A 23,596-nucleotide genomic window follows, 5' to 3' on the forward strand; every position below is an offset into this window, starting at 1 on the left:
AAATCAGGATGGTAAATACCTTACAGGGTAATAGATTCAAAACAGAGAATCCCTCTAGGCAAATACTTAACTTACAGAAAGACACAAAACAGGAATATACATTCCATTCAGCACAGCGTATTTTACCAGCCATTAAACAAAAGGAAATCTAACGCATTTCTAGCTAGATTACTTACTAACTTTGCAGAAGTTCTGAGTCTGCATTCCTGATCTGTTCCCGGCAAAAGCATCACACAGACAGACAAACCCTTTGTTTCCCCCCACCTCCAGCTTTGAAAGTATCTTGTCTCCTCATTGGTCATTTTGGTCAGGTGCCAGCGAGGTTACCTTTGCTTCTTAATCCTTTACAGGTGAAAGGGTTTTGCCTTTGGTAAGGAGGGATTTTATAGCACTGTATACAGAAAGGTAGTTACCCTTCCCTTTATTTTTATGACAGGGGTCAAATAAGGTGTATGGGCAAGGTTATGGTTTGCTGGTTATGATTATGCTGTCTATATATGTGTATCATTTTTGTAGTTAAAGTTATGCATATTGGCTCTATACTGTCTGTATTTCAAACTTATCCGATGCTTCTGGGTGACGCCCCAAACAAGTTGGGGTCAACTCTGCCTAGCCTGCTTCATAGCCCATTAAGGACCATCAGCTATACAACTGACCCATTGAGAGAAGGCAGACACGCCTTGGGACTCAGCAAGGCATGCAGGGACATGCCTATGGACAGAATTCTGAGGTTTTTCCATGCCATGTGATGGACAGCTTGTCTTTGAAACAAAGAAAGCAGAGGCCACATGGCAAAAGAATATAAAATGCTGCTGCAGCTCCTCCATCTGGTCTTCAGTCCTGCTTCTTACCTCTGGAGGAACTTTGTTACACTGAAGCTTTGAACCAAGGACTGATGACCCATCTCAGCTGTGGATGTACTCCAGAGATTTGATGTGAACCTGCAGTTTATTCTATCACTGCTGCAAGCCTGAACCAAGAACTTTGCCATTACTGTATGTAATTGATTTCATTTAACCACTTCTAGCTCTCATTCTCAAAAACTCATAGAATCTAGAAGGGCCCCAATGAACTTGATTCTTTGAGTTGGTACTAGAGTCGATTGTCCCTTGTTTAGGATGAGGGTCAGACAATCTAAGAGACTTAGACATGCATTGGACAGCATAGAGGACTCCTTTGGACTTACCTCTCACTAACCAGTCATCCAGGTACGAGAAGATATGAATTCCCCTCTTTCTGAGGTATGCTGTCACCAGGGTCATGCACTTGGTAAAATTGTGGGGAGCCAAGAACAGAACAAAGGAAAACACGGTGTCCTGATGGTGCTGACTTGCCACAACAAACCTCAGAAACCTCCTTTGGATTGTGAGAATCACCACATGAAAATCCAGGGTAGCAAACCAGTTGTTGTGATTAAATGCAGGGAGAGCAATTGCTAGGGTGACGATCCAGAATTTCACATGTTTGATGTACTAGTGGAGGTTGTGGAGAACAGAGAATAGAATCCCCTTCCCTGTTGCTGCAGAGGGACCTCCTATACAGCTCCCACTGCAAGTAGAATCTGGACCTGCCGAAGAAACAGTGACTTATGAGAGACAGGTCCCTGAAGGGGGACAGGGTAGGAGGGTGGAGGGGAGGGATGTTCAGGAATTGAATGGTACAGCTCAGTCTCAGTGCCTAGGACCCATGTGTCCATGGTTGCTGAATCCGAAGTATCATAAAAGCAAGACAGCTTATCCCCAAAACCAAGGGCATAGGGATAGGGAGGTCACAACTGGAGTGCTACCTGGGACCTGAAAGTCAAAATGGCTGCTTGCTCAGTGCTGGTGGATGATGAGCTGAGTGACTAAAATTAGAGCCAGAAGACGTTCCTCTCTGGGACATGAGACTTCCTGGGGAAGTCCTGCTTTCTCAGGGAAGGAGGGCAGTCGGAAGAAACGCTGTGAGCGACAGTGCTGCTGACTGCCTTAGTGGCACCTCTTTGTAGCCAGGATATAAACTCCCAATGAACATAAAGCCTGGGAGTCTTTAAACAAATGCAGGGTCTCGTCAGTTTTGTCTAAGAACAAAAACCAACCACAAAAAAGTAAGTCCTCTGTAGTTTGCTGCACATCCAGAGCTATATCAGAATTCTGCCACCATGAAGCCCTCCTCAGGAACACAGCTGAAGCCATAACTCTGTCCAAAGCATCTGCCATGTCCAAAGTTGACTGCAACGAAGTTTTGGCCACAACACAACCCTCCAAAATGAACACCTTAAACTCTTCCCTGGAGGTTTCTGGCAGCTTATCCATAAATTTGGATACAGTGTCCCATTTGACAAAGGTCATATATGCATAGCATTACCTACTTGCTCACCATGTGCATCTGTAAAGATGAAGTGTTAAGAGTTTTTCGCCCCATCAAATCTAGCCTCTTTGATTTGTTGTCCTTAGATGTGGACATATACCTCCCCTGCTGTGATCTGTCATTTTTTGCGGTTACCACGAGAGAGTTAGAAGCTGAGTTGGAATAGAAGCACACAAAGCCTCCGATGGGAACATAACATTTCTCGGAACGATTCGCAGTGGCAGGCAATGAAGCTGGAGTGTTCCATAGGGACTTCACAGGCTACAAGAGATCTTCATTTATCGGGAGAGCCACCTCCCCGGAGCTGATGACAGCAGAATATCCAAAACTTACACGTGTGCTCCTGTACAAACTCAGTGGGGATGCTCAAGGCGGAAGCCATAAACTTCAGGAGGTCTTGATATGCCTTAAAATCTTCAGGCACAGGAGAAGCAGAGTCCCGTACTCCGGTGATGAAGAAGCAGCAGGATATGGTACTAATGGAGGCTCTTACAGGGGAACTAGCTCTTATACAAGAGGATCAGGCTGAACCAGCTCAGGAGGGACGACATCAGCCTCTGAAATGGGGGCAACTTGGACCAGTGAACTTATCCTGGACTGTGTTGAAGAGCGGGATCTCATGGACTGAAGGATGTCCCAAGAGTTTCAAGGAGGCCACTGGGTACTGAGCTAGCAGCTACTTTCCCTACTATGGGAGCAGTGCCTGTCGGGTACCAATAGTGATCCAGGAACGGTCTAAAATGCTTTCAAAAGCAGTGCTTAGAGAGTGGAGAAAGATGCCCCTAAATCAGATCCCAAGGAGCCCTGGAAGTCCTCATATGACAGTTAGTGCTGACACCGATGTCACTGCTACTAGACTCAACGGATGTCCGACAGCCAGTACCAGAGTTGATAGTACAGACACCCCCTGGTCAAGATGCAGTACTGAGGAGCAGTTAGATGGACCAGCTGCATCCCACGTGTCAGAAGAACCATGGTGCCATCAGCAATCTTCTTAAATCCTGGAATGGGTTCTCAGAGGACCTGGGAAAGGCAAATGACCCTTCCTCCTCTTAGAGGAGGCACCAGTCCTCGAACGCAGAGCAACGTCATTGACAACACCAAAGGGGAGCCAGTCAATCAGCGGAGTCCCTCAGTGCTGAAGTGAGCTTAGTGGCCTGCTCCAAGAGGTGCTGCTTTCAGGCACAAGCCCCTCACCACCTGCATTCTTCTCTTGAATGACTTGCAGAGGAAGCACCTTTCTTTAATGTGCCCTTCTCCCAGAGACAGAAAATACCTCAGGTGGGAGTCAATGTTGGGAAGAGCCACCCCACACATTGAACAATGCTTAAACCTTGGCGAGGGCACCACTCAGGAGAGCAAACTACCTACTAAAAACTAAAACTAAACAAAAAGATACTATTTAACCACCCTAAAACTGACAACTGTATACAACCAGAAATCTCAGAAGACAGACTGAAAGTATGAGGTAAAACACCACTCAGAACAAACTAACCCTAGCCATAGACGATAAGAAGGACCTGCAGGGGGTAGAGGGTTGTCCAGAGTGAAGCCACCTTTAGATAGCCAGGGGCAGGGGCTAGGGCTACAGGCACTGTGGATACTGCTAGGCAAAGTTCTCCAGCTTTAGTGCGCTGGGCGCGCACACACAAGTGAAATACTCGTCTGAAACAACTGAAAGAATAATTTGAATTTACTTTTCATTATAAACAGGCTGCAAGAAAAGGTTTCTGAAGCAAGAAGCTACTTTCATGTGTTAATTCAGCTTTCATTTACAGTGCATAGTTAAAGCTCTACTAGATTACGATTAGTGGAAATTCATCAGTATAAAATGAGAGGGAACTAAACTAACTGTGGTTTATAACTCACACTTAAGACAAATATTAATTGTTTATGATGCACTGGAAAGGGTTTATTAAATGGAACATAAGATCATTTGTATTCTATTCCCAGGCATTGCTATCAAGGACTAACTGGAATCAAATGGAAAGGCATTTTAAAGCTATGTGTAAGGACCTTCACAGAAAATACTGCAGCTGGTTTACAATCCATATATTGTCATGCACACCACCATAAATATATCTTATGAATTTAGAAATACTACTATTTCTATCCCCTTATAGTATTTGAGCACAAATGCAATGCCCAAGTGCCTGAAACTGTGTCTGTTAAGTGCAATTGCCTACCCTAAAGAAAACCTTTCCCTTAAAATGTCTGTTTTAGGCTTTAGAGTTTCCATACCCATCAAGATGAATAATGAAGTTTACAGATGTTGTTTCAATCTGCGTAGGACACTGTTACATTGGTTCATATGAAGAGGACTACCTCCTAAACCAAAAGGGCTAGAAATGGAAATTTAAGTTTGAAAATGAAAACTTGCACTATGCAGACTCAATCTGTCACAGGGGCCAACTAAACACATCAAGCAGGCAAAGAGTTTGACATCCCTGCTTCAGAACTCTGGTAAATTTAAATTAGACCTGTGGATATACTGCTCCATTTTTCCTGTTCAGACGTACAATAGGGCGGCAATAGAGTTTTTCAAAGATTTTCTCACCTCTCCTGGGACTCTCATGATTGAAGAGGATGCCATTCACAGCGAAGAGATTGTAGGCCTCCCTGAAGTTCACCACAATCCAGTAGGCATACAGTTTGGCTGCTCCTACAAAAATAATTTAAATATTACATAATACAACCACACCCACACCCACTCTAAAAGAAATGCACTTCTTTATAGAAAGATGAACTAGGGTTTGATTAATTCTCTCAGTGTGCCATATTTCACCATAAAAAAAGCCAGCCCAATAAACAGCAACTGAATGAGAAAACACTCCTTTCTGCAGAGCCATAGTCCTGGCTAGGAAGTTTTAAGGCACCTTTCACTTGTTTTCCTATGCACACTCAAGCATAGCACTTTTTCTTTGACAATATAATTAACACAGTCAGAGCGTGTGAAATACGCCATGGTGGTGACCTCTGCTAATAAAAAAAGTTACGTTGGGGGAATAAAAGAAAATCTGGTGCCTTAACACTTAAATTGATTTGAAACTTTATCACTGTAGTATTCTAAGCACATTGCTTTAATAAGTGTTTCAAGTTAGTTCATGAGAGAAGTGAGCTCTTGGGAAATATTCACTCAGGCAACAAAAATTATGAAACCTTATCACTTCAATGCTATCTTACACTTCTTCACTAAGAAGGAATCACCCCTCCCTCTCACCCGTTTAAAGAGTTCTCCGCTCCAGATCTGAATGAACAAGGTTTTGTGAAGTGAGATGGTAATTTCCAACCCTCAGGCAATGGCAGCAAATACTTTTTATTTAGTAATTCATAAAGGTATGCTTCTCAACATGTCTAGTCACTTTTGTGCTATCTTTACTTTAATCTCATACCCAAATGACTTCAGCCCTGAGACATGAGGAACAGAGTGCGCACAGATGCACACATTCGAACACTCACCATACGGAGATCTGGGATAAAAAGGGGTAGTCTCCTTCTGTGGTATTTCTTGCACTTTCCCATAAAGTTCACTGGTTGAGGCTTGGTAGAACTTCACAGAGTTGATAAGGCCACAGGTCTTAACAGCATCTAGAAGCCGTAAAGTGCCAACTCCATCAACATCAGCAGTATATTCTGCTAGGTCAAAAGAAATCTTGGCAAGGGAGAGAGGAAGTAAAACCATGACAGAGATTTACTAAAGGCAACCACAAATGCAACAAGTATACACAACGGATTCACATTTATGCCTTGCTAGCAATAGAACCAACTATATACGTTCAGGCTGATTTCAATTTTTAATTTACAAAAATATCCAAAACGATGTTTAAAAACAGATTTCTGCAATTTGACTACAAAATGAAAAAGCAAAAAGAAGCAAAAGTCTAGGAGACTGGTAATCTGCTCACAAAGGGCATTCCCATCTCTAGATTATTCCCACCAGATGGTGCAGATTTATGATCCTTCCTTCTCCTGTAGTCCATGTTTTGACAACAGTGAAATAGTTAACAGTGATGACATTTAAATTACTATTATTGGGTATCTGAACTATTATCCCATTGACAAACAAGGTAGTTCACATTTTTCAGATATATTGTTTCAGGCTCTCTGCAGATTCAGACAGAAAACACTTCATTCATGTCACACTTAAGTGTTATTTTTTCTTGCAATCATAAGAACTAGAGATTTAGGGCTTGTCTGCATAGCAACTGGATAACATACATAGCAAGTAACCAAGTCAAATGTAATGCAACACCTCTAATTATTTTGGTACAATCCTGATTTTTAACATAAATTATATGAAAATAAGGTACTGTTATTCCAAAATAAGAGGGTCCTCACACAAACTTCCATTGAAATAACTGAAGATATTAATTAAAACCAATATAACTACTTCAGTTCCAGTCTACTGTGTAGACAAGCTCTTACTTTAAAAAAAATGAAACCTGACATTCTGGAGAACAAAATGGAAGCCTAAAAAAAAAAAAGTGAGAGTCTGCTGATCTGGTGTGAACCAGCATAATTCAAGCCCTGATTTGGTGGAGAGAGAGAATAAACAATTTTGTGACAGATTGATTTTAAAACGTAGCTGCTGCTTGAAACTTTTCAGGGCTTTGAAAGGTCAAAGAATGTGATAAGTAGCATGAATAAATATATTTATCACATCTCTCCAATTTATCATATGGATGCCACCTCCAACTATTTGAGGTGTGTGTGTATATATGAAATAAATTACAAAACTCCCATTGACTGCAATGGGGCCAGAATTTCCTGCATAGTATATATTATTTCTACTGTATTCCCAGATGATAATCCTCACTCATATGCAAGTCGTAGCAGACTATCATACATGTAAATTGTAAATGTACCTCAGGTGAGCTCAGATGAGAACAAATCTTTTCTAAAAAATCCCAAATTACAAATTCTCTGTCCAAAGTGAACACGGAGCCTATAATAGCAATACTAGAAACTGATCTCACTGGTTTATGCACAGACCAAATGCACAATGCAAGCTTTTCCCTATTCCTTGAGAATGACCTCAATCTTCACCTGGAAAAAATCACTCTTGAGGGTGTGAGGTAATTCTGCCTCCATGTTTGCCCAGTCCTGAGTGTCTCTTGAGCAGAAACTGACAGCTTTGTGTGCGTTTGGTGTTTTTGTAATGTGGGCTATTGTTCACTAGGGACTAGGCTCAAACCACTAAATTCATTTCAATTAGGACTGCAGGTTAGACTAAAATGGCAGCCATGAAAGTGAAAAATGTGTGCTTTATCAGCTAAACATTCCAACTCCAATAATGTATTCTAAGACACTTTACACAGTACAGGGGCAGTAATGTCTTGCATGTAAATAACTGGATACCTTCTTAACATGGGACATATTTTTTGTGACTTCATTCTGGCACTATAGAAGACAGAGCTTTATAAAACAGAAATTCCTTACGTAGATTATATAGACAGATTTGTAAATGAATCGGACCACAGAAAATTCAGGATTTGTCCAATATCAAATGATCTACCTTTCCTCTATACATACTGGTTCTATGAAGCCAATCAAAGATTAAAGATAAAAAAAAAAATCTAAGCCCTCTCCAAATAAGAGCTCTTAAAGAAAAAAATCTACAGTGACTGGTCAACATTTAAAGTGCATCTAGATTGGAGGGTCTTAGCCCTGGTCTACACTACGAGTTTAGGTCAAATTTAGCAGCGTTAGATTAATTTAACCCTGCACCCATCCACACAACGAAGCCATTTTTGTCAACTTAAAGGGCTCTTAAAATCGATTTCTGTACTCCTCCCCAACGAGGGGATTAGCGCTGAAATCGACATCGCCAGGTTGAATTTGGGGTAGTGTGGACGCAATTCAATGGTATTGGCTCCGGGAGCTATCCCAAAGTGCTCCATTGTGACTGCTCTGGACAGTACTTTGAACTCAAATGCACTAGCGATCCTGACCGAGCCAGGTCACTGTGTCACATGCACTCCGTGCTGTGTCAGCCTTGGGTGGGGGCCTGACCGCTTTGTGAACAGGAAGGCCACGGATCTAGACATCGCATTAGGTAGCTTCTGTAGCTAGAGAAAACATTCCTGTGCATTAGGCAAAGTCTGTGGCAAAAAAAGAGAAGCCCCGTGACACACCAAACTATTAATAATACACAACCACATACTACATAAAGTATAATAACGACCACGCGAAGGATATATTCAAGTTGGGTTTTCGTAATGTAGTGGTTATCACGTTCACCTAACACGCAAAAGGTCACCGGTTCGAAACCAGGCAGAAACAGGTCACTGTTCCTTTTTCTGACTCCCCTCCTGCATTTTTAGTCTTAGACTGCGCTGCGAAATTTTACTTTGAATTATATCAATTATGAGTTAAATAATATGGAAGCTCTCTCTAAGTTATAGTCCCAGGTTCCTTACCCTTTCAGCTGATCTGATGAATTAACATTTTTGTTAGGGGCAGGGGAAAATTTTCAAGCTGAGCAATATCTTATTCCTGAAGCAGACTCTGATTTCACGAGTAAGGTATGTCCCACTATGAATACATGTGGAGGAATCAGATGAAAATGTGATTTGCACAGCAAGGGAACAAGGAATTTGAATAATAGAGGCCCATTTCTGCTACCCACACTCAGAGTGACTAGACCTCACTGGCACAAGAAGTCCCATTAAGGTCAATGTGACACTTAACATGAGTACAACTTTCAGAGTGGTAGCCGTGTTAGTCTGTATCAGCAACAATGAGGCGTCCTTGTGGCACCTTAGAGACTAACATTTATTTGGGCATAAAATTGGATTTTAGCCCACAAAAGCTTATGCCCAAATAAATCTGTCTATCTCTAAGATGCCAGAAGGATTCCTCGTTGTTTTAAAATGAGTAAGGGCTGCAGACTATAAGTGAAATCCTGACCCCACAGAAGTCAATGGGAGTTTTGCCACTGACTTCAGAAGTGTCAGGATTTCACCCTCAGGCCCTACTGAGAAGATCACAGTCTAAGCTATCTGCTGTTTGGTGATCTTAAGTGCAAAGTACAATTACTACTCTATAAAAATAAAAACCTATTACAAACTACTAAAAACATTACTTTAGGGCTCAGTTCACCCCATGTGAGAAGCAGCACTACAACTAATCCGAAACAGGCTTTCACTATTCATCTGAGGAGGTACTTAAATTTAACCATATTAATTTTTATTTTTAAAAAAACACAAGTAAGTGCAAATGAGTGGGTAAACTGAGTTTAGTTGATTTATGGCTTCCTATCTCCAACCATATGCTGATCAGGCTGCCACTCACTGTTGCAGAAAACAAGGTGTTTTATAGCAGAAATGCATTTCTTAATCTGAAGAAAATGACAAACAGGAAAAAGTAGCCATCCAAACTTTTTTACAGTGCCAGTCTCTTCAGGAATGCAAAGAAGCTGGGGTCTGATGCCACGGAGAAGACTGAAGTTAATCTGGAAATGCTTGTCTCTGTAAAGTGCATTTGTAGACATATATACAATTTTGCACACACTTTTGCTGTAATAACATATCACCCAAGTTGTTTCAGTATGATTCCTTCCCTTGAAACTACTAGAGACAGCTGTTTAAGACCAAACCTGAGAAGAGCAAATAGGGGAAGGGGAGAGAGAGAGAGAGAGAGAAAGGGCCATCATCTGCTTTAGGAAGCAAAACTGTTGCTCCACCTTCTTCTGCCATATGCAGTGAACTAAACCGGAATCAAACTAAAGTTTGTGGCTAAACCAACTCCCCTCCACCCTCATCCTCCAAATACACAAGCAGTATTAGGGCCCTACATCAGTTTTTTGTTTGTTTGTTCTTCTGGGACAAATTTAACTTTTATCCACCCTCAGCTTCTCAGGGTTAATCAACCAGTGGCAAAAAACTGGGAGGGGTTGTTTTTATTTAAAAAAAAAAAAGTGTCATTTCCTAGTAGAATTTTTTTCCTAAGAATATCTAAATCATGCAAAAAGAACAGGAGGACTTGTGGCACCTTAGAGACTAATAAATTTATTTGAGCATAAGCTTTCGTGAGCTACAGGCCAATGGGGGCTTTGGGAAGCGGCGCAGGTCGAGGGTTGTGCTGGCCGCCACTTCCCGCAGCCCCCATCGACCTGGAGCTGCGAACCACAGCTAGTGGGAGCCGTGATCGGCCAAACCTGCGGACATGGCAGGTAAACAAACCGGCTTGCCAAGGGGCTTACCCTGGCGGGCCACGTGCCAAAGGTTGCTGATTCCTGTCCCAGTATCTCAACATCCTTCCAGTAGTGCATTAAGCAATGTGACTAATATTGGTTACACATAGTTTGTTCTCTCTCTCTCTCATCCTCTCCCCAGAAAACTGTATGTGCAGCAGAACATTTTGTTGATTAGAGGTGGTGAGCATGCGTGGCATGTGGATGTTAGAGATGGCAAGATCAAAGAAACAGGCCTGGCACTCGTAGTGGAAGGTGCTGAGGTTTGTGATGGTCCTTAGTTCCTGTGGGAATTAATTCTATAGTCTCAGATCAGCTCCAGAGAAATCCATCTTCCACACAGGTGAGCTTTACCCCGATGGTAGAAAGTTCCATTGTCCCATAGGAGCAAAACTGTTGACTAAGATCTTCATCCCAGAGCTTCAGTCGATTTTTTTATATACCATGGACCCAGTCCATTGAGCACCTTGACAATAAGGACCATGTGTTTCAGTATTCTATGGAAGCCAGTATAGCGAGTGGAGGACAGAACTGATGTGCTTGCGGTACCCCATGTTACAGATGAGATGTGTTGCAGGGCCCTGTCTGAACTGCAGTACCCTAAGCGCTGAAGGTTTTATGTCCAAGTGTATTGCATTGCTGTAGTCCAGATGAAAAGTGATGAAGGTGTGGTGGCTCTAAGACACCTTTCTACGCTCAGTAATTTGGTTGGCTGGTAATTAAAATAGTCTCTGACATAATTCAGAGCAGCCTAAGGTGGCTTTTGGAGTTATGGTGTCTGTGGCATGCTCAGTGCAGATGAAATGTTCAGAGATTTTTAGCAGTAAGACATGATCCTCTGTATATGTTCAAATGGTGATTTTTTTCATGGTTTATAACTTGGCCAATCTAGCCAAATTTTCATGGGGACAGTACAAGGCACCTCTCTGACTCCAAGACTATCCCCTTGACAAATTTCAAGATCTTGCTCCAAACCTCTGAGGTGACAGAGGTCTTCAAAGAAACAGCAAGAAAAACGGGTTAGCATTGTTAAAACTACCTATTTTCCCCTTGCCTGTTTATTAAAAATGGCCACACACTTTTTGTTTCAGAGTAGCAGCCATGTTAGTCTGTATTTGCAAAAAGAAAAGGAGTACTTGTGGCACCTTAGAGACTAACCAATTTACATCTTTAGCAAACAAAAATTCAACCTGAAGCAGAGTAAGCATGGAAAAATTTAGCCTGAGAAGTTAAAGTTTGACAGTTATAAAAGCAAACTGAAAACATGGGATTATAACTGGACGTGTCAGGCAACTTTAATAATAGAGGTTCCCTAAGAGAGCCCCCTGCATTACTGCAGGTGTATTTAGGTGCCTGGTTCACCAGTGAGCGCCCCCCTCCCCACACACACACCCAATTTTCACCTGTGTCTTTGAAGCAATCTATTGGCAGACATCTGACAGCTGAAAAATGTGCTGTCTAGAAAAGCCACTGACTGTTAGTTATTTTCAAGTTTCAACATCACTCTCCTTCACTAGAGTATTAGCTGCCTCTCAGAATTACTTTAAACAAGACAAAGGCTTCATTGGCTGTATAAAATATTTGAGTCATCTCAAAATTTTTTTTTATTTTTTTATTTTTTTTAAGAAAAGCAGTAAGTTGTGACTGTCAGCTTTTTATAGTATTTAAGTTTAAATAAGTAGTATTATTTGAATAGGAAATAGTAGATAATAGTCACTGAGATTGCAAGCTAAGGCCTGATCCTGTGAGCTAATTGTCACAGAGGGAGTTGAGAGATGCTCGGCACCAATTTGGAGGCACACATCTTTTTGCAGGATCAGGCCCTACGTACCTTTGCCATTCATCATCTCTCCTCCTCAGAAGAGCTTCATATAATGGAATGTTCAGATCTGATAGCAATAAAATGCTGAAGAGGAGGAGGAGGGATATCATAGAACATGAGATTCAGAATGACCATAAACCTTTGTCACAAAAATGTAACCTTCCCATTAGTTTTGCTTATCTTCCCATCCATTCATTATTAATTTGATGGAATTGGGGAGTCGTCAGGGTTATGTGATGCAAGGAATTTATCTTGTAGAACAATCTCCAACCAAGTGTTCAAAGAAGCTTGAGTTTCAAATTACAGAAAGGTTTTTTTTAAAACTTAGGGGAAAAACGTGTTTTGGGGGGAGTTTTTAAACCATTTTCTAACTGGATATTTAGAGCATATCTATGTTTACTTTACACTACTAAAGCACAATAAGCATGTAGCAAAGCCAGGAAGAGTTTTGAAATGTTGTAACTTCAATGATTAGTGACACTATAATACTCTGAAAGTTTTCTTACATAGTGAAATCCAGCTGTGCCAGAAGCTTTAAACACTATTCGAAAAAGGCTAAAGGGGCGACTTGCAGAGTCACTAGAGAACATTAGAAAGGAAGATGTAAAAAGATAGCCAATTCATTTTACTTTATATGTGCCAGGGGAATAAAGGACCATGAATAAAATGTGAGAGGGAAAGAGTCACTTTGGAAATTTTCCTTCAATGTTTTTTAAAAAAAAACAACACACATCTCCATGGATAAAGAAATGGATTTAAAAACGCTCATTAAAGTTAGAACCAGGCATTATTATTATAATGTATTTTTCTACCTCATACGGTATGACATTCTTCCACAATTTCCTCCTGTGACCCTGGATGCTTTCAAAACATGAAGCAAGAATGTTTTTAAATACATGAAATCATGAAAACTCCACCAAAATGCAGAAAACAAAAAACAAAAAAGTTTATTACACCATTTTTTGGAGTCCTGCTACTGAAGGCAAGTTGGATTGTTGATTTTAATTCAACTGCAGGCCACAATTCCATTTCTCTCTAAACAATCACCCCTTTAATCCATCTATTATGAAATAACCTAACAAAAATGCTTCCCAAGTGCTTGACTCAGTTTATTCGTAAACTTCAAAAAGAGGTTAATCTCCTGTTTACTGGGAGTTTGAAACCCATAACATCTCTTCAAGAACATTTTTACACTGTAATCAGCTGATTAGTCTATTGTGATAATAGTTTAATAACAGTCCAAAATTTAGAATAGGGGGTTTAATATAGTGGCAAGCATAGTAAAGCAGACTACTGATTGTATTTTCTGTAAGTTACTCAAGCAGAACAGTTTCCTTGCTGTCCTATTTTAATGTATACGGAAGACGTTTTCAGTCTTTCAGCTGCATTGCAATGGGTAGGCAGGATCATCTACTGATTCAGCCTGTTAGCAGCGTTGAAATTATATTTGGAAATACTGACTGATGCCAGAGTTGTAGCTTGTCAGTCCACACCCCAGATCTAAAGGAGGTGACACTGGGCTGGGGGAATAAGGGACAGAGAATGTGAAGTGAAATGAAATGTAGTTCTCTTTACTTAAATACTCCTATGGCAGTGTTTGTCCATAAATGCTCCAAACAAGACGTTAGATTCTGAAAGTGCCAGGAGAAATCCCCATTCCCTCTGTGCTCCTGCACAGGAGCTGGCCAGAGTCCCAGTTGGAAGTGTAGTTCCTGCTCGCTCAAGATCCTCCCATGAACAACAACTGTCTGAAAGGGGACAAGGAGGAGACTGGTGAAGACAAGCATATGACTCATCCCTACCTCCCTCCTTCTCTCCAACAAAATGGCCAGACTTGGAGTATATGCTGCATCCTCTTAAAGGACAGTGCAACAGCTATGCTGTCTGGAAGCTAAAATTTTCTCGAGAGCGTGCAGTTACTGCATGGCCCCTCCATACATCCTCTGCACACACACCTTCTCGGCCAAGTTTGGAGGTACTGCCAGAAGTTCTTTTTTAATCAGTGTTCTACTTAAAGCAAAATTACATATTTTTTTGTCATTGATCACTTAAGAAAATTACCTTTTGGGCTGCAATTTCTCGTGCTTATTTTCAGCCCCAAACGACCTTGTTTTGGAAAGGTCAATAAAGAGTCTATCCGGCTGTGTCTCAGTTACACAAGAAATGTGAAAAAAGTATTTCCTCCAGTGAAAAATGGCTTTAAAAACAAATAAAATTCCATATTTTGCTTGTATGTAGCCTTGAATATGGACTATTGCCCTGGCTGTGTATGAAGACACTTGGTTCAGAAATAGATAAAATGTACTGAACAGGTGCAGAATTTCTAGATCAGTTAATTTCTCAAATAGAAATCAACGAACACCTCAAATACTGGCATTTACAAATTAATAGAACTTGATGAAAACTGGAAACCATTTTTAAACAAAACTTTTTGTGTGATTTTTCCCTGTTCATTTTTGGGTGAAATTCCATTGACTAAAATTTTCTGATTCTCTCTCCAAATGACCTAACTATTATTTTGTCCTTGTCTTTTTTTTTCCTTTTTTTTTTTAACAAATAGATCTGTACGGCTGTTGAGATTCTAAAAAAAATGACAGATATTAAAACTGGAAAATAACCTGCAATCAGTGTCTCCTCCCCCTAAATTTCAATGCATCCTCAATTTTGTAAACCTACACTGAAGTGTGATGCTCTGAAACTTTCCAGATGTTTTCTATTGAATGAACAGAGATGAGAGAAGGGTGAATTGGGCAAACTTTGAAATGGGGAGTCCTTTTATGTGCCCTGAAGTAAAGTTACCCTTTGCACCCGTCACTGTGCATGAGCCATTACAATTTCACAACAAAAACAAATGTCTCCTACAAGAATTAATCCTTCTGTGCCTCACTTCCCTGTCTCTAAAATGGGGATGATAGTGCTTCCCTACCTCATAGGGGTGTTGTGAGGATAAATACATTAAAGATCGTAAGGTGTTCATATACTATAGAAATGGGGGCCACATAAATAGCTTTGATAGACAGTCAGACCCTAAATACACTTGAGCCAATCATTAAATTTTAAAAATTAAGAATGGCTGGGCCTTGAGAGACCTCCCAGAGGAAAGAAAAGGAAAGGAGTTTCCAGAAATTATGCATCTGTTTTTACCAGGTTGTTGTTTACACTCAGAAAACTACGAACAAAAAGCAGAGCCTCTATTAATTCAATCTGCACCCTTACAATAGCAGGGCAGATGGGGGGGGCATTGCTTGGGCATGGAGAGAGCTGTCTAGGGCACATACTGTATGGGTATGTCAACATTGGTGTAAAAAACTCACGGCTGGCCCAGGTCAGCTGACTCAGGTTTGTGGGGCTAGGGCGCAAAGGCTGAAAAACTGATGTAGATATTCGGTCTCAGGCTCCAGCTCAAACTCTGGGACCCTAAGAGGGTGAAGGGCCCTAGAGCTCAGGATCCAGTCTGAGCCTTGTCTGCACTGCAATTTTTAGCCCCGCAGTCAAAGCCCCACAAGCCCGAGTCAGCTGACCTGGGCCAGCCACGGCCATGCTGCAGGTCTTTTATCCCTGTGTAGATGTACCCTTAAGAGTCAGACATGTTTATGCACCTAAGCAATGCCTCTCCATCTACACTGGTATTTATACCCATGCTAGGGGGGGCATACACTGTAGCATTATATAGCATTTTGTATATTCAAGCACAGCTCCCATTGACTTCATGTGCACCTGTGAAATGTTCAGCACTTCTATAAATCAGACCCCAGGGTCTCAAGTCAGGAACCGAGAAAATGAGGAGCACACAATTAGTTACCACCTCTAAGAGGTTTGGTTTAAGTGACTTGCCCAGAAACTCTGACAGAAGCAAGGCTAGAATCCAGTTCTCCAGGGCACCATGAGACCATCCCTTCTTTTCCTGGCATTCCCTGCCGCATTCACTACACACCTCCCAACATCTGAAATGGATGAGGCAGGAGTCCTACAGAAAACATTCTCCTTCACTACAGAGCAATTCCTCCTCAGAGCAGACCCACCCTGTGCATGGAATGAGGCAATCTTAATTCTGACATTTCCTAACTTCTGAGTGCTAGACTTCGCAACATAAATATTGTCCTTTTGATGTTTAAAAAAAAAATGTCCAAGGTTTTTCAAAAAGCAAACTGAAAAAACAGAAAGTCCATAATGTGGCACCATATTGGTATGTGGGCCCCCAGAAGGTTTGGAACCTTTAAATCTACCACACAGATCTCTGCAACTTGAGTTAATGGAGTAAATGTCAGCAATACAGGTTGGGTGAGAGAGAAGCTTTTGAGCCACACAGAGTCCTTCTTCTCTCACCAACAGAAGTTGGGCCAATAAAAGATATTGCCTCACCCACCTTATCTCTTCAATATCCTGGGACCAACACAACTACACTGCATACAACAGTACAGGTTGAAATCCTTGAGGTGGAACAGTAGCAGTGGGGGTTTCACAGCCGAGCAATGGTGAGACTGGAATCTTGGATTCCATTCCATGCTCTGGAGGGAAGCGTGCTCTAATGGGCACAGACTCTGCCCACTTCCTCAAGCTTCACTTCTTCTGCTCCTTCCCCTCCAACCTATCCCTTTCCCAGGTTTGCTGCTGTACCATCCCCGACTCCTCATCCCAGGCACCGTCTCCTCACCTAGCCAGCCCCAGTCACCACTCTCCAGGCCTCTCATCCCAGGCACAGCCTCCTTGCCCAACCAGTCCTAGCCTGCCCTTCTGGACATTCCATCATTACCTGAGTTTCCTCACACACTCCCAGTGCAAATCTCTTTGCCCAGCCACTCTCATTTCCTTCATCCCAGCTCCCCATCCAATCAGTCCCTCCCTCCCATCCCCATCTTCCAATCACAACTACACCTTCACCAACCCCACTGGCTCCCAGCCCCAGGCTTTTCATTCGTTGTGTCACCCCACAACATGACTCCTTGACCAATCTTTTTGAACAGCTAGTCCAAATTCCCCTCCTCCCCACCGCATTGTGGCTCCTTTTCAGATCTTCTTCCCCTGCTCCACTAGTTTGCAAATGAAGGCCACCACACTGTCCAATTTCAGATCCCTGTTCCAATACACGGGAGTGCTAGAGCATTCCAGGGAAAAGGTCACCAGAGTTTATTAATATGGGCAAAAACATGTCTCTTCATTCCCCCCTCCTCCCCTCCCCGCCCCCGATGTTGTTCTCAGAAATAGCTGAACTATTTTGGCTGAAATTTTTCCAAAAAATTTAGCTTGAGACAGACACCAGGCATAGAAGTTTCACCCTGAGCTGTTAAAATGTGGCAAAGCAACTGAAAACATGATCTTGTAAGTGCTGGGCAACTTTAACAACATGCAGCGCTACCAGTCCCACCTAGAATACACACAGACAGACACAGTATTCTTATATTTGACAGGTTAATGACTAATTTTAAGCTTAAAATATTTTTAGCATTCTTTAATATAGCAACTGCTTTGTTGGAGTGGAATAGTAAGCCTACAAGAGGCTTTCAGTGTTTTAGCAAAGGAAACAAACTTACTTAATGTCTCTGTGACTTGGTTTCCACATCTGTAAAATGGGGATAATAATCATTACATGCCTTAAAGGGAAAGGCTTCATTCATTACTGCACGTAGGATGCTACAGAAGATATTTGACATGGAAGACATTAACAAAGTGCACTGCACTCTTACCATCACCACTGCTGTCGCTGCAGTTTCAATGTGGTTATGCATAAATGCAAAATCCTTACATTTTCTCCAGCCGTATATTTTCTGGAAGATGACTGCTGTTCTTTCTATGTGAAAGCAAGCACCTCTGTGAACTCAATAGCAACCCCCTCACAAAATTCTCCATTTAATGAAATTATCTGACTCAGAGGGATGTGGGTCAGTAACCAGAAATCTGTGGGATGAACCAGATAATCCATGTGGGCTTGACAGGTATGAGGGCGGGGGAGGACGACAGTTTTCAGGGACAAGACCCATTTGTTAAACCCTTCTGTTTAATTATTATTATTATTATTTTTTACTGAACAAGGAGGACACCATCTCATAAATCAAAAAATATCAGATCTGCAGCTGGTATCTGATTTGCCTTTAATGGGAATTTTAAAAATTATTATTTTGAAAATTTAAGTGGCTCCACCACAATTCACACATAAGAACAGATTGGCACTCATCTAAAAAGCTGGGTTTCAACTCTGACACTTGTGAGGTGAATCCTGAAATCACAGAAGAACATTACAAGGGATTTGTGCACTGCAACCAGTTTCATCCCCCAGGTCCCTTTTTCATCCATCATCATGTTCTAACAAACATTAAGCAAATAGGAATAATAGCGACCTTTCATTTGAACATTAAGATACAGAATTCGGGAAACAGTTGGAGGTAGAAATGTTATGCCACTTATGTAGCTTTCAGAATAGTAACATAAGACCATAACGTTTTGGGGGTTATTTCCCTCTAGTTTCATGGATTCAAGAGATGAAAGAATTACTGTATTGTTGAGTTGGGAGATAAAAAAACAATTACTGGGTTACACAAAACTCCACTTTATATCCATGCTGTGTTTCTATACTTTTTTAAAAATTTTATAAATCTGTCAAGATTGAACTCTAGAGAATTGGCTGGCTCTGAGGAGGTACAGCCCTTCACTTCCCGGTCATTGGCTGAGGATGACAGTGAGAAAAGACTTTATTGACAGCGTATGAAAAATTAGGTCATATTCTTAGCAGATAAGGTGGTACACAGCATAAAATACAAACATAATGGCATTAATTGCCCCATTAGCTCCTTTCCTTTCCCCCACCCCCACTGACGGGAGTTGCAGCACACTTCACTAAAGACATAGTGGACTGGACATAGAAGACTATCCTATCTCCTCTTGAGTTGGGCCCTGCAAATTAGGAATGAGACAGGGTGGGTGGGGCTTTGTAGTTAAGCCTGAGTTGCCAGTGTGGTGTATGAATTCATTCTCCATGACAATCAGCAGGGATGGCATCTTTCACAAGCAAGACACACACACTTTGAAATTCTGTATAAAAAGATCTTTAAAAGACTGCATAGCTTGGGCTCATACTATCCTGTTTCTACTGCATACAAGTATTTTATTTTAAATTAGTACTTCTTTTCAATCATGCTTTTCTTTTTTGAATCAGACAATGAACATATGACTCAAGCAACATTAGAACCAAGAGCACATGCCAATAGCATTCTTACTTCACTGAAGTAATGCCACAGGATGGCATGTTTTCATCCACTTTTTCCTTCTAATTTTTCCATCTTTCCGCAAATGCTTGCAAGCCCATAGAACACAGTGAATGTACTAAGCTTCTGTGTCCTTTCAACCAATCAATGTTCACAAGAAGTTCACCAAGGCTAGAGTTTACAGACACTGCTATTAAGAGACGAATACTGAGCTCAAGGCACAAGTTGTGCATTTGTCATGCTAAGTTTGAATCCATCAAATAAACCAAGAGACATAATCCTAAGTAGCCAGCAAATGCATAAAAGAGGCTAGGGAAACTACCAAAGAGTTTACATATTTGCACTGCAAGAGAAAGACTCCTACAGCAAATGTGACAGGTAATTGTACATAAGGTATATCCGCTGTTTAGCAATGGGGTATAAAGAAAAATGTGGGTTATGATTCCCAGTCCAGAAATGCTGTTTAAAGCAATCTGTTGCAATAATGTGGTCAGTCAGCTTCTGAACAGGCCACACAATGCTATGTCCAGGCTCACCTGACATACAGCAAGTTTCATCAGTGTGAGCCACCCTCCAGATGCAGGAATGTGGAGAGAAGTGAATTTTGCTCTGAATTAGTAGGGAGAAGAGGTGAAGCTGCCAAAGCTTGGGGTTTGGTTTTGCAGTGCCTGTTATCTTTTGATCCTGTATCAGAGGTAGGTTTCGCAGGAACCGAACTGCAGAAGCTTCAGACAAAGAGTTCAAAACGTAAAGATGGAATTTTAACGAAGAGTACAATAAATGACTAAATTATAAAATATTAGTGTCCCACAAACTCAGTAAGTAACTGTTTCAAGTTCCATTTCTATGGATTTCAGCATCAATGATGTACTAAGAATGGCCTCAGTTTATACAGATTTAAACTAAATGTACATTATACCTGCCATTGCAAACACAATATTTGTTATGTTTAGGACAGTAATCACTTTCCCAAAACTGAAAGGATTTTAAAATTTCATAGTGGCAAAGTATGCTAAGGGACCATCCAGCATTTTCTCCGAAGTACAAAGAGTACTCTGGGGGTGAGAGGTTTTATGGTAATGTACACTTTCTGCATTAAAATACCAAATGTGCCATTATATAATTGCCAATTTGTCTTGCCAATTTTTCTTTTTAAAGGAGGAAGAGAAAGAAAGGGAGGAAGTTGAATGGAAGAGTACTGCTTGTACTCTTGGGAATATTAGAAATAGTAAATAACCCCTTAGCACACAGACTGATTTAAGCAATAAAGTAAGATCTGTGGGGTGTGAAAAAAAACTCATCCCTGGACACGTAATTATGAAATTAATCAGAAGATCTCAGATCCCTCAGGGATGCAATTATCTAATGACAACCACACCCTTTAGAGCTCCCACTTTGCTATCTGGTTGGAAATAAGAGGTGTATTTCTGACTGTAAGAAAAACATGAGATTGATAGTTTACATTACTGAACTGTAAAAAGAAAACGAGTACTTTGTGGCACCTTAAAGACTAACAAATTTATTAGAGCATAAGCTTTCGTGAGCTACAGCTCACTTCATCGGAAAGCTTATGCTCTAATAAATTTGTTAGTCTCTAAGGTGCCACAGGTACTCCTTTTCTTTTTACGGATACAGACTAACATGGCTGCTACTCTGAAACCTGTCATTACTGAACTATGTATATTTCCTCCTGTTAACTCAACCAAATAAGGTTCCCTGTCTTTTAGCCTGGAACATGTCTTATTTCAAATGGTTAGATTGCTCTTTTTATTTCTAACAAGTTATATAAACTAGAAGCAAATCAAGAATCTCGTCAGTATGATAAAGAAATAATTAAAGATAAATAGCATCCAGTGACACAGATCAGTCAAAAAGTAAACCATTTAAATACCTAAGAAATCAAGTTTTCCAGTAAGGGATTAATAGGGATTAACAGAAAGTAACATTAAATTCCACTAAAAATCACCTGGTTAAGGCTACTCTGCACACAGCAACTTCAGGTGAATTGTGTTATCCTCGAAGGCTGTCATGCCCCAATTCCCTGTCTCACATTGCCTCCCATCTTTCACAGAAAGTGTTCTTGAGAGCCCTGTAGTTTTCTGGCATTTTACTTACAACCCGCTGTACTCCTTTTTAAATGTGTTTGCTCCTCCTAAAAGTTAAGTGGATAGTACTATAAAGTGTTACACTAAAGAAACTGATTAAATAGTGATAAGATTCTGATACATACCAGCTGTTCATCCGGCTGTTATCCATGCACAATTCTCATTTGCATGCATATGAGCTTAGCTGCATAAATCCCATTCATGTTAATGGTGAGTGCACAAAATTATACCCCAGCAGACAAGCGCAGATACCCCATTTTCCTGCATGCTAAATACTTGTAAGGTTTATATACAAAACATTGACGGCACATATAAAAGTATATAATATATATCAGTCTAACAACATGCTACACACCCACCTACCATACATATATGGCACCTTTCATCCTGAAGGATGCCAAAACACTTTATAAATTATCTCTTAGTTACACAGATTTTTTATTATTATATATATATATATATATATATATATATAAAATCACTTATTTCACAACACTGTGGGAAAACATTTCAGCTCTTTACAAGCACATGACAATATTATACAATGTTTTAGGACCAGAAGTGAATGATGATATATCCAGCCATAAGATCTAATAAGATAATAGGCCAAAATGATACAGCAACCATAGCTCAAACTTCTTGTTTTTCTCCAAAAATAATCCAAGCCACTGGTTCACATCAACAAGTTGTAATATCGTTGTTTAAAAATTACAGCTTTTTACAAAGTTATGAGTACTAGAAACATTTTAAATAATAATATATTTATATACCACTCAGCACTTTAATGGTTGCCATCTTCCAAAAAAGTATAGCAAAATATCCTAAGAGGCAACATGCCCACCCATCCCCACCCCCAAAAGTCAGGAGACATCATTTTATTTTGATCAGTTAAGAATCTTTTTTTTTTTTTTTTTTTAACAGTGTGATGTTCAGCATAACAGAATCCTGAATCAAATCTTGGAAGATACAAAGAGGAAGAACTGATTTTTAAACACCTGCCTTTTGTTTAAAACAGCATTGAAGTATTTGTAACTTGTCAGTTTGTCTGTGCACATTCTATTTCTGATATTGAATGTTAAATATATTAGTTAAATCAAGTTTTAAAAAATTGCAGAAATGAATGTTTGTTCACATTTAAGGAAATTTTATTGACTGCTTTGTAAAAGAGGTAAAAATCTAGACCTCCTGTGATCACAAGTTGATCCTTTTAAGGAAAACTGTTCTCCACAAAAGCATAAAACTAATGTTTCTATTTTTTTTATCCTGCTCTCTTAATGTCTCTGCTTCCATATAATGAACCACTTAAATTTATTTTAAATTTAGGAGTCTAGTTTTTCTCCCCCTATACAAAGGACCAAGTTCTGCCAGCTTTATCAGAGGGACTACACACAGTAAAATATTACTCAGTATGAGTAAGCATGGCAGAATCTGGCCCAATTTTTTAATGCAAATAGCTTCACTGACAGAAGACCAGATTTTTTTTAACCTATTGTGTCAAGATTGACCCACTAAAGATCAAGGTTAATATTGTTCAGATTTTTCATTCTATTTAGATCCGCTCCTATATTGATGCACTGACAGTTACATGCATGAATGGCCCACTGAGATGAGAATACATTTTCTGGTTTTATAATTAACTTTTCTAAACAAGTTTTATTAATCACAGCAGATTGTCAATGAGTCTCACTCTGTTTAGCACATCACACAGATTTAAAGCACACTTTTACTCTATAGAATGACATAACGAGGTACCATGTTCAATGACCGCAGATCAGATATACTTAGTGTATCCAATATTCCAGTCTTGCAGACTCAACCAGGGATCTAAAAGTCAAACTGTGTGCTTTCCTTCTTCCACATCCCCAGTAAGAGAGGTTCTGCAAGCCAAATTAAGCCCTCTATTATACCTGTGCAAACTCACTGTTTA

At 40.4% G+C, this 23,596-nt stretch overlaps 1 protein-coding gene across 4 annotated transcripts in view; it reads right to left on the reverse strand.

Annotated features, from left to right (window-relative positions):
• The window catches only part of GMDS (GDP-mannose 4,6-dehydratase), a 542,341-nt gene that overhangs the window by 319,800 nt on the left and 198,945 nt on the right, over positions 1-23,596 (reverse strand). For all 4 annotated transcript variants that reach the window (XM_007058823.4, XM_037893246.2, XM_043540188.1 and 1 more), the window contains exons 5-6: positions 5,809-6,001; positions 4,907-5,011 (exon numbers count right to left, since the gene is read on the reverse strand). In XM_007058823.4, the coding sequence (XP_007058885.2) occupies positions 4,907-5,011; positions 5,809-6,001 (298 nt within the window). The remainder of the gene's footprint in view (positions 1-4,906; positions 5,012-5,808; positions 6,002-23,596) is intronic.

The sequence above is a fragment of the Chelonia mydas genome, chromosome 2, assembly GCF_015237465.2.
Source record: "Chelonia mydas isolate rCheMyd1 chromosome 2, rCheMyd1.pri.v2, whole genome shotgun sequence".
Taxonomy (NCBI): Eukaryota; Metazoa; Chordata; order Testudines; family Cheloniidae; genus Chelonia; species Chelonia mydas.